We start from the raw sequence: 11,138 nt of genomic DNA on the forward strand, positions 1-11,138 counted from the left end.
AGCCCAATAGCAAAACATACACCGAGTCCCAAAAAAATCCGTCCACCCAAACGCGAGAAACAGCTGCAAACATGAAAATCTAAATCTCTCACAAAACCCTTCCGTGGAAGGATATCTCCTCCCCCGGAGGTAACAACAGCTGGCACAGTCGAGGTACATGTATCTACAGTAGATGCTACAGATACAACAACATGGAGAAACTGAGCCCAACTACAGTAGAAGACACCTCATGTATTCTGTTTGTATGAACTCAATTCAGTATCAGAGGTAGATCAGTAATCAGACATGATTGACAATACATTTTTGTACATTTGTAAAGTTTGTCGGAAATTTTCAGTGCCTGTAAATAAAGTTTGACTTAAGCAATTACATGTAATATGCTCACTGTCATAGATTAGAATTGATGCAATCAATCAGATTCATATTCAAGCACTTATCCAAACATTCACATGAAAGATTAGACTTTAAAAGTCAGTAGTACCTTGGTCATTCCTCTGTCTTAAGTTATATGTGTAAAAGTATAACTAACAGAGTTAGAAACTGAGCTGACATTTACCAAGTTACTGCTTGCAACTATCATAGTGCAGTACAGAATAAAAATGTAAATCTTTCAGTTTAGAATCGTACATTCAACCTAGATTATCTCTTCTGCATTGGCAATGCCACAAGAAAGAAGTATAATCATGTTGTAGCATTTAATTCCGTCGTATCAATATAGTCTCAATATGGCTGATATCTTGGTCGGGGTTTACGGACCAAGTCCGGATTGAACTGTGAGTTGTATCTGAACTTAGAAGTCTCCATAACTTCTGCCTCGGTAGGTTTAGGTGCCTCTCCTCTTCGAAGTGCCAGCAGTCTTTCTGTCTTGGCTCTTTCCTCGGCTTCACGTTTCAACCTCTCTGCCCTTAACTGCTGTACGCTTACTGAAGGTCCCTGTCTGCTCCTGGACTCACTTCCTTTGTGTCTGTCTCTGTCCTTTTCTTTGTGTTTTTTCTTGTGTTCCTTCTGGTGCTTAGACCTCTTCTTGCTAAGGTATCTGTTCATGTCATGTACAGGATCAAGGAAATTCTTCCTTTTCATGTCCAAACTACTAGACACTGATGAAGATTTGTCTTGCTCGTCGTCTTCCTTCTTAAGTGTGTCGTCGCGTCTTGTCTTGTTCAGGTACCAGGGTTTGTTTCCTTGTGCCTCGACTGCACTCTGGCCCAAATATGTAAGGAGTCCTGCAATGAAACATATAATAACGATGATACATTAAGATACCAGATCTAAGATCTTCAGTGTTTAAATGTATCATAAGGCCACACCAATTCAATTTCTTGGTTAACGGATTCACCCACTTCATTTTTTTCTGATTTGCAAATAAAAATAAAAAATCAGAATTAACTGCAAAATGCTCATATTTTGCCCTGAACAGTTGAAAACAGTCCTTTTCATTTTAATTAGTTGTTACAGTTATATTCAATCTTTCAATGCAATGGTATAGTATCATTAAAAGTTCAAAATTCATTGTTTAAATTTTGAACCAGCCTGGTGTGTTGACTTCATGGCTCCTATCGATTCGTGCCATTTTAGGCCATAATAAAATAGGATGCCTAGGCCTGTTTTTATTTTTTTTCGCCCGCCCGCTCCATTATTTTTCTACAGAAATCCGTTAACCAAGAAATTAAATTGGTGTGGCCTAAGACTGAGAATAACACAGACCTTGTACAAATCAAAGCATAGGGGGTCCCTATCCTCAAACAGCTTGGTGAGAAGACTGGTATTAAACTGGCAAAGTGATAATATCCAAGCAAAATTATTATTATTATTCTACCACCCAGCAAGGAGGTATTTTTTTATTACTCCGTGAAGGAGGTCAGGACCTCCGGACGGAGTGTTGTGATCGGCTGATTTTTCACGTTCGCAGTCAAAACACTGGGTTCTCTTTGTGTAATCGGCACGCAATTTTATACGCCGCCTGCGGGCATGCCCGTGTTGATGCACGAATGTGTATTTTTGCCGTTGCTGCTTTCGCGGTCAATGTAATATTGCAGACGCACCCCTACAATTACGAGGCGAATTGGAATGGTCCAGAAAAACGCGTTGTTTGGAATAGCAGTGGGGGGGGTGGAACTTCATGCAGATACGGGGTGGTTTTGATAAGTGGTTCCAGATGTTTTTGCCCATGCTTAAGAGATGCCAAGTTTTTTGGAAGATGTTCGCAGCCAAAACGCATTCTTCAGTACGTCGCATTTCTGTGTAATTTCGCATGTGGTGTGGCATTATGTCCGGGATGATGCACGTCTTTTTATTTTTACCGTAGCTGTTTTGATATTGAAGTAAATGCATATTTTAGAAACATCCCTACTTTTACAATCCTGTGGAATAGGACGTAGGTTTAGGCAGTTGTCTGGTAGCAGAGGTACTGTAAGCAGATATCCTGGTTATCTGGCCGGCGGTAGTAACACTCGCGGTGCTTACCGCAACTGTTGCTGGAATTTGGTCTGTTCCAGGCGCGCTTAATTAGGTACAGGCACGGTAAGACGGTCGGGTTGTCTTTGTTACTAGACACGACCATGATAGTCCGATCTTTATGTGAATGCAATGATTGTGTGTGTGTAATTAAAATGAACTTCGAACTTGAAGCACAGTATCTTTACACGCCCTGGGAGCAGTAATGGATTTAGCTCTTTGTATGTTTTATGCTTGTGACGCGCCCTCATTGTATTAACCGTTGCCGAATTATAATGTCTGCACAGTAGGTCTGGCGTTGACGCTTGGGATTTTGTTGAAATATATCAAACTTCACGGAGGATTGTTACCTATGGCTTCTTGTTATTTATTCATTTTAAAAATGTGTATAAATTGTTGTATGTTTAGTGTTTTTGTGGTTTTATGTTTGTACTATAGGGATAACCTGAAATAAAATCATTCATTTCATTCATTCAAGGAGCCCACAGGAACTACATGATACATACCGATGTCTTTCTCCCTCTGTTCTTGTTCCTTCTTCTTCTCTTCCTCGTGTTCCTTGTTTACCCCGCCGACCTTTTTACCTTCTTCAAGATCTTTGAAGAAATTTATATGCCCCTGGTGGCCCAAACTTGCGGCCGGCACAAGCTCTGTCCCTGTAACACTGGTGGTGTCGTTGGAGGAACTTGGGCCTTGGATAGTTTCTTCTTTGCCCCCCTCCCCCAAACGTTGTCTCGCTCGCGAACGGAGAAGCTCGGTTCTGGCTTCTTGCTCGGCCAGCGCCCGCCGTCTCTCCCGCTCTTTCTCCTCCTCTGCTGCTTTGGCTTCATCTCTGCGAACCTTTGCGATGTTATCCTTGTTCCTGACGTGCCAGCTCTTTTTGGGAAGGATATTCATAATTTTCGCAGACCGATAAAATTTATTTCGAGCACAGTGACAACAGACAACAGTGACCTCACCGGATCTAAAAATAAAGGTCAACATTGTAAAGCAGCCAAACGCAAAGAAATTCAGCCTGGTGCACAACTTATAATCAGTATCCACTGGCTGTCTCCAATATTACAAAGATAATATATCACATACGTATGAAAAAGTCTCATAAATTGTGACATTATTGGGAACTTTATTTTCTATTTCAGTGTAAGATTTGGAAATTCGTCTTACATGATAGCGCTGTGATGCGGTTGTTGAAGGAAAGAAATGGCCAAGCCCACACCGGCTGAAACATCTCGCGCTAAAAAATCTGGATCCCTTACTGAAATCTCGCGTTCTTCCGGAAGGTATGGGATCTTTCATTCATTTCTTGAATACACGAACAAATGATAATATGTAGGCTTTAATGTGGCTATGTTCGTCCTACAGAATATGTCAAACAGTTTGTTGTTTTTAAGCGTCCTCAGCACAGAAGTCATGCTGCTAAAATTATTTATGAGAACGTATGGGGACTAAAACGTATGGGGACTAAAACCTTAGTTAGAAAGACTACTGTTCTTGAATGTTAACGTCTTTTTAAGAATTCTAACTACCTAATTTTTGCTCCCATTACAATGTAGGTAAGCCCTTTGACCATCATGACCACTGTGACGTTACATCTAGTGGAGTAAAACACAGTTTACAACCATGGTAGGTAAGAAGAGAAAACAGGCTTATTCAAAGCCTTCAGATGTATCAGCTGAGAAGAGAAAAAGGACAGAAGTTGCCCCTGTTCCCTCAACAAGCAGGCCAAGACGTCGGGCAACCGTGAAGGGGATACAGGAAAGAGCAAGGAGAACAACGCAAAGTTTACCAGCTGTCAGAGCTAGCAGGAGAAACGTTGAAGCTAGTTATCACGACGAGAAGTCCAGCGTACGAGCCGTCAGTGGTGTATGGCAGAGAACAGGTTACAGACTAGTCAGGACAGGCACCAAGACTATTTTGGACCTGCCTATCGAGTGTGTCGCAAAAGTGTTCACGTTTCTGTCGGACAGGGACAAGTGTCGAGCGGCGTCGGCCTGTCGTTTTTTCTCGCAGGCGGCCAGGACCCCGCATCTGTGGAGCCGCGTGTGTGTGGACGCCGGCTTTCTCAATCTCAGCTCCAAGTTTCCCGATTTCCTCTTCTCTAGCAGAGATCGTAATGAGAGCAAGGCTTTCAGTCTACGCAAGAAGCACATCTTTCATCTCACATCGCGCAACGCGTCCATCCGCGATCTGACCTACGAACTCTACGTGGACCAGTACCAGCACACCCTTAAGAAGCTTCTTGACGCGCAGCATTGCTCGAACCTGGAGAAGCTGAGCGTGACGTGCTACGACATCTGCACGACGCGCGGGGAGGCGTTCGCGAGGAAGTTGGAGTTCGTGTCGGACGTCCTGCGGAAGGCCCACAGTCTGAGCCCGGGGATAAAGAGCCTGAGGATGCGCAGCTGCCAGCTGCTGGTCCTGCCCGAGAAGCTGGAGCTGCTCTTCAAGTTCCAGCACCTGCAGCACCTGGAAGTGCAGCTGTTTCTGAAGGACAATGTGCACCTGTCAGGTGATGAGGGCATTTTTTTATAGGCTTAGATAGCCTCTACCAGGCTTTGGGAGGCAGGAAAGAGTAGAAATTGGCCAAATAGAGTGATAACATGCCGGGGGATTTTGTCCTCTAGAGAGTGCGGCAAAGTGTATTCTCTAGCAGACCAACTCCCCTGGGATGTTATGTCTCTATTTGGTCAATTTCTACTCTTTCCAGCCTTCTCCCAAAGCCTGGTAGAGGCTAAAGTTTACACACAAAGGCAGGATGATATGTTCTCACGTGCATGTTACGCATCTGTTCCCTCATAATCATAGTGAAGAAAACATAATTGCACGAACGAAAATTTCAAACATAATAGCAATGTTTTATTTGAAAAGTTGAATGAACATGTTTGTAATTATTTTTGTAAATTGCCTATTACGTAGTGTCATTTACATAATACTAGAGGTGAAATCAAACTAGACTGATAATTTCTCATCATCAAACTTGACTGATTATCTTTAAAAGTTTATCTGTGTTGGTAGACGTCATTATAATTATGCAGGAAGTTTAATCATATAATTTCCAACACGATGAATTGGACTGGAGTTGTAGAGTCAAAAATTTGGGTAACACTAATTCCTTGTGTTGGAAATTACAGTATAAACTTCCTGCACAGACTGATTATGTCAGTTTCTCAGTGAATCATTATGTTTACCAAAGGAAAACATATTGTTTTTGCTCCATTTCTTCTTCTTCTTCTTCTTCTCCAAACAGTGACCTATGACCTGACCAATGATATGATTTGTTGACGTCTGTCACCATGGCGACTGGTATTGGGTTACATAATGTTGCAATTTCATGGTCTGCTCTGCTCCTGTCACCATATACTAGTAGTACATGTATGTAAATGTGTTTGAGTAAGAATTAACACAGCAGACCATGTCCGAAGGTAAACATTATGCATTCGCTTTTGCAAATGTTACTTCTCTAGTTGAATATGAATTTGTGTGTGTTTGTGTGATTCTGCATCTAGGGGAAACCCTTGAGCGACTGTTCACCAATTTCCCATGTCTGACCACACTGGAGCTGGAGGTGGACTCCACCTTAGACTACAAGCTGCCGGGGAGGGTCAACTTCCGCATGGCCTGCCCCACTTTACAGCACCTCCGCCTCTACTACAGCCCCGACTTCAGACCCACCAGCATCAACATGCCGAGCCTGAAGACCTTCAGCATCAAGTACTGGACCGACTTTTCCCCACACCCCCGCAGAGTGGTGTTCCAGGACTGTCTGTTTGAGATGATCGTGAGAGGCTGTCCGGGGATCGCGTCAATCAATCAGAAGGAGGTGCTGGGATTGGTGGAGGAGTACAGGGAGGATCCAGAGAGGGTGAAGCTGCTGAGTGTGTGTTACTGTCCGCGTCATGGCATGGCTCCGCCTCCTCCAGGGGCTATCAACATCATGGTGTACTTTGACCATCACCAATAGCATTGGGCTTGAAATACATTTTACCTGCAGTATGAGGCCGCACCAATTTCATTTGTTGGTTGTCGGATTCACCTCTTCATGTTTTTCTGATTTGCAAAAACAAAAAATTCTGAATCAAATAAAAAATGTTAATATTTTGCCCCCAACAGTAGAAGAAAGTCCTTTTCTTCCTAGTTCTTACAGTTTTTCCATCTATCAATGCAATGGTTTGATTAAAAGTTCAAAATTCATTGAAAAAAATATCAACCCAGCCTTTTAAAATTTGTGTTGACTCAATGGCTCCTATCATTGCATTTGGGGCTATAATAGGATGCCTAACCCAGTTTTTTTTTTTTTTCACCCTGTCGCTTCATTTTTTTCTGGATAATCCAAGAACCAACAAATTAAATTTGTGTGGCCCTAGTGTAGATAATATTGGAAATGACCTGCACCAAAAGTTTACCTGCACCACTCAAAATGAAGTACATGTACATTGTATGTATCATACTAAAACTGTTCGGTAACCATTGCCAATATTTCTTTTATATATGCCATAGGTGGTAACACTGTCAATGCAGGAAAGGTTATGAAAAAAAATGTTGAGTTTCCTGTTTTCCGACCAACTCTAGAAAAAAAACTGCAAACCCTAGCCTTTTATTTTTGTGGACCCCTGCAAGGGACATAAATTTTTCAATCTAAATTCTGATCGACCATTGCTTGCTCCATGATCTGACACCCGAGTGATGAAACGTTGTACAATCGGTTTTCAAACATTGACATTGAAAATGTATGTGTCCTCATGTTAGTTTTACTTCTTTTAAAACTGTCACTATTGTGTAAGTTGGATCACTACAGATTGCCAAAGTCTAAAAAAGAAATATTGAACAAAAGATAATCCCTACCTACCAACCCTAATTTTTTCAGGACTGAAAAAGGGAACACAACATTTTCTTTCCTAGGTAAAATAAATACTAGTATTCTCATACACCAACATGTATCTATAAACCCAGTACATGGAGAAGGGCAAGTTATTATTAGGTGCAGGTAGACATCAGAAATAACTGCACAATCCAATTGCAATTTTACCTTCATTAATTGCACCCAGTATTTAGAACCCTGAATAGTATACATCTGAAGTAGCTTGTTTCTATTTGTGTGAAAATGCAAAAGTATTATACAATGTTATCAGGGCTCTGACCAACTAGAAAAAGGTAAACATTAAAGAATTCTGCCAATTATGTAAAGAAATAGGACTATGTGCACCATAATGTGAGCAATGTACTTTATTGGGACTTTAGTATTTATAGATGTAATACTACACAGTGCTGCTAAATGGCATCACTGAAATACAAAAGACATGTATGACACAGTCCTTCCAGTGCTGACAATAACAGGTTTCTAAACATTGTAAGTCTGAAGTAGTGCTGCATACCGGTTCACTGGACTTGGATCCGGACTTGTAAGAATGTTTAGGTTCAAGTCAAAAAAACCTAAAAGTCAAGAACCGAGTCCGGACTTATTACCATAAAAGACCATTTCACATACCCCTTTTCTTTCCAAACCACTTAAAACCTTCCGTACGTTGCAAAAACTTTGCTGCAAAATTAAGAAAACATTGCCATCGGGCATTGTCAAGTACCGGCCTACATGTTATGTGGCCACAGTTTCACCCAGACAACATTGCAAGGTTGCCAACATGCAATTTTGTATATGCCGTGGGTTTAGGTCCGGACCTACAAGTCCGGAACTGAACCTAAACCTCTGGACTTGAATCCGGACCTGAACCTGAAATTGGGTTTAGGTATGACTATATACCAGTCACACTTAAGAATAAGCTTATAACGGTAGTGTGACTTTAAGGTGTTAACTAGGACTAGGAGCTTGACTAGACATCTTTTGGACAGGAACTTTCAGAAGAACATGGCTGCAATTCTCTAGGAAAGGTAAAAGTTGATTGGGCTAGCTTCTTGTAACAGATCATGATACAGCCATAAAAGTTGTGTGAAGTTAGAGTTCATATATTTATTGTTTATGAAGCACACATCACAACATTTGGGGAGTGTCTCTTCCTATTTATAACATATTACAAATGTTGATTGCACTGATTTTAGTCCTTGTTTTTCCTGACGTCTTTTTTAATTAGTTACTCAGGCCACACCAATTTAATTTCTTGGTTAATGGATTCGCCCGCTTCATTTTTTCTGATTTGCAAATAAAAATAAAAATTCAGAATCAACTGCAAAATGCTCATATTTTGCCCTGAACAGTAGAAAACAGTCCTTTCCATCCTAGTTGTTACAGTTATTCCATCTTTCAATGCAATGGTATCATTAAAAGTTCAAAATTCATTGTTTGAATTTTGAACCAGCCTGGTGTGTTGACTTCATGGCTCCTATTTTACCATTTTGGGCCATAGTAGGATGCCTAGGCCTGTTTGTTTTTTTTCGCCTGCCCGCTCCATTATTTTTCTAGAAAAATCCGTTAACCAAGAAATTCAATTGGTGTGGCCACAGGATTGCAAATAAATTTCGAGTGTGTGTAAATGATATTTATATAGAGAAACACAGGGAGCAAAATTTGGCTTCATGTATGAGTATTTCATGTCCTTGGGGCCAGATCTAACACACCCAACCACACGTAGCATACACTGACACACAGGTCAAACATTACAGATGCACATTTAATCATAATCGTCTCAGTTTATTGAAGAAATCACAAAAAAGGTGCAATATCTTAAGCATTCTTATTAACACCAGTCTCAGTGAAAGGCAGAAGATATAACAGTGTTGGTATTAAACTGTTTCGTTTTAACTTACAGCCTTGATTGGTACAGTGGTTTTCATTGTAAATTTTCTTCTGTGGAACAAGCTACATTTATACATGACAAATGTGACGCAAACGCTGTTTCAATTGTAGAAATACCGACCTGCTTGGAGTGCAAATGGCTGCTGTCGCTAGGTGGGGTGTCAGCCTTGCTCCAGAAGCCATCCGGTCAATGTCTATTTTGGTGTCCTATTACTTATAAGAGTGAACAATACATGTACTAGTGTACTGTCGTACGGCAAAGCCCCGACAGGGGGCGTTTATGAGAAGCTCAATTTTGATTGCACGCGAGGGCAGCGACCCCTTTCCATTGGGGAGGCGACCTTTGAGCTTCCAAATCTCAGAAGTTCAAACGATATGAAACGTGCACACGTACATTTGTATTTTTTGTGTGATTTGACATTAGCATAGATGCAATATCTTTGAGAGACAGAATATCAATATGGCAACAGATCGTATAGGAAACATGGTAACCAAATAAAGTAAGTAACAAGTACGATTTTTTTTTAAAACACAGGCGACGATTTTGTGTTCATCTGTTCCGTTCTTGACTCTTCTTACAATACATCTGACAACAATTACTTATTAGTGAGTTAGGTTCAAATTATTCATGTTGAAATCCAGGCAAACAATGCTCACAGTCAATTCAAACTCTGCTGCTGGATACATTATGGAAACTACTTCCGAAGGGTTCGAGTGACATTCACCACTATTCTTAAGTTTAGTGTCACTTAAAAAGAAGACACTGAAAATACTTCAAATCCTACAAACTAATTACTAATAGTTCCCGTATGATTCATTTTACCCACCCTGAATTGTGGACCAGCAAAAATACATACATTCTTTGTCCTTTTCACCTTTTTATGGCTTCACCACAAAGTGGTGAAGACATATTGTGTTCCCTCATGTTTCTTCTTCTTCTCCTGCCATTTCTTTAAATGGATTCATCTCTGCCATTTTCCGGCCAAATAACACGAAATTTGGCATGAAGGTAGAGTGGGCAAATACCCCGACGTTTTTTTTTTCATTTTTTTGAAAAATTGTTTTTTTTTGGTTTTTGGGCCATTTTCAGGCAAAAAATATACATTTTGAGATCTGGTTCCCAGGTACTAAAACCAAATGACCTGAAATTTGGTATGGGGATACCTTGGACATATGTCTACAAAAAGTCATTCAAGCTTTTGACATACACCACTTTAAAATTGGGAAAAATAAGGCTTTTTCGCTATTTTCGGACCCAAAATGTACATTTTTGGCTCCTGTGCCCTAATATTAAATCTGAATGACCTGAAATTCGGTATGGGGATACCTTGGACACGTGTCCAAAGAATGCCATTCACGCTTTTGACATATACCACTTTAAAATTTTGTAAAATAGGGCTTTTTTGCTATTTTCGGACCAAAAATGTACATTTTTGGCTCCTGTGCCCTAATATTAAATCCGAATGACCTGAAATTTGGTATGAGAATACCTTGGACACATGTCCAAAGAATGTCATTCACGATTTTGACATACACCACTTTAAAGTTATGTAAAATAGGGCTTTTTGGCTATTTCCGGCATTGGAAGGTTCCATTTCTGCATGGGGGTGTAGACTATTGGCAGCCATCGTAGGATAGATCCATTTTCGGTATGGGGGATAGGGTGAAGCCATCTGCTGCATTTGCTCTCAAGCAAATGTCGGCCTTTCTAGTTGTCATCTTTGTTACTACAAAATGTATAATTACAAGTTCGAGGTGATTTTGTAATAATATAAGATCTTCCTCTTGTGTACCTCCAGTCTCACTAGGACAACAGTTCTGAAGTCTCCATAACCCACATATTATTTACTACATTATAAGTAACAGTAAGTAACAGTAAGTAAGTTAAATTCCCATCTTGTGCCCTTCTGAAATCCTACAACAACATATTTGAACTGCA

The 11,138-nt window shown here is 40.6% G+C and overlaps 2 protein-coding genes across 2 annotated transcripts; one reads left to right on the plus strand and one right to left on the minus strand.

Moving 5' to 3' along the window:
- Nucleotides 1-411: 411 nt before the first annotated feature.
- LOC109477707 (leukocyte receptor cluster member 1 homolog) lies at nt 412-3,406 on the minus strand. The gene is made up of 2 exons (XM_019779053.1): nt 2,961-3,406; nt 412-1,223 (listed from the first exon to the last, which is right to left on the minus strand). Exons 1-2 carry the CDS (start codon nt 3,349-3,351, stop codon nt 721-723), a joined length of 894 nt encoding a protein of 297 aa, XP_019634612.1. The 5' UTR covers nt 3,352-3,406; the 3' UTR covers nt 412-720.
- A 213-nt stretch (nt 3,407-3,619) lies between these two features.
- Nucleotides 3,620-6,478, plus strand: LOC109477706. Its single transcript, XM_019779052.1, has 3 exons — nt 3,620-3,734; nt 4,008-4,963; nt 5,961-6,478. The coding sequence occupies exons 2-3, from the start codon at nt 4,075-4,077 to the stop codon at nt 6,413-6,415; spliced, it is 1,344 nt and encodes a 447-aa protein (XP_019634611.1). The 5' UTR covers nt 3,620-3,734; nt 4,008-4,074; the 3' UTR covers nt 6,416-6,478.
- Nucleotides 6,479-11,138: the final 4,660 nt, after the last annotated feature.

Source organism: Branchiostoma belcheri, unplaced genomic scaffold (assembly GCF_001625305.1).
Source record: "Branchiostoma belcheri isolate BF01 breed outbred unplaced genomic scaffold, Haploidv18h27 scaffold409, whole genome shotgun sequence".
Taxonomy (NCBI): domain Eukaryota; kingdom Metazoa; phylum Chordata; class Leptocardii; order Amphioxiformes; family Branchiostomatidae; genus Branchiostoma; species Branchiostoma belcheri.

Bases quoted from the DNA above. Each gene is read 5' to 3' on its own strand.
- LOC109477707 (XM_019779053.1), bottom strand. From the start codon at position 3,351: ATGAATATCCTTCCCAAAAAGAGCTGGCACGTCAGGAACAAGGATAAC. The intron at 1,224-2,960 runs GTATGTATCATG...GTTTCATTGCAG, and splicing joins ACAGAGGGAGAAAGACATCG to GACTCCTTACATATTTGGGC.
- LOC109477706 (XM_019779052.1), top strand. From the start codon at position 4,075: ATGGTAGGTAAGAAGAGAAAACAGGCTTATTCAAAGCCTTCAGATGTA. The intron at 4,964-5,960 runs GTGATGAGGGCA...TTCTGCATCTAG, and splicing joins GGACAATGTGCACCTGTCAG to GGGAAACCCTTGAGCGACTG.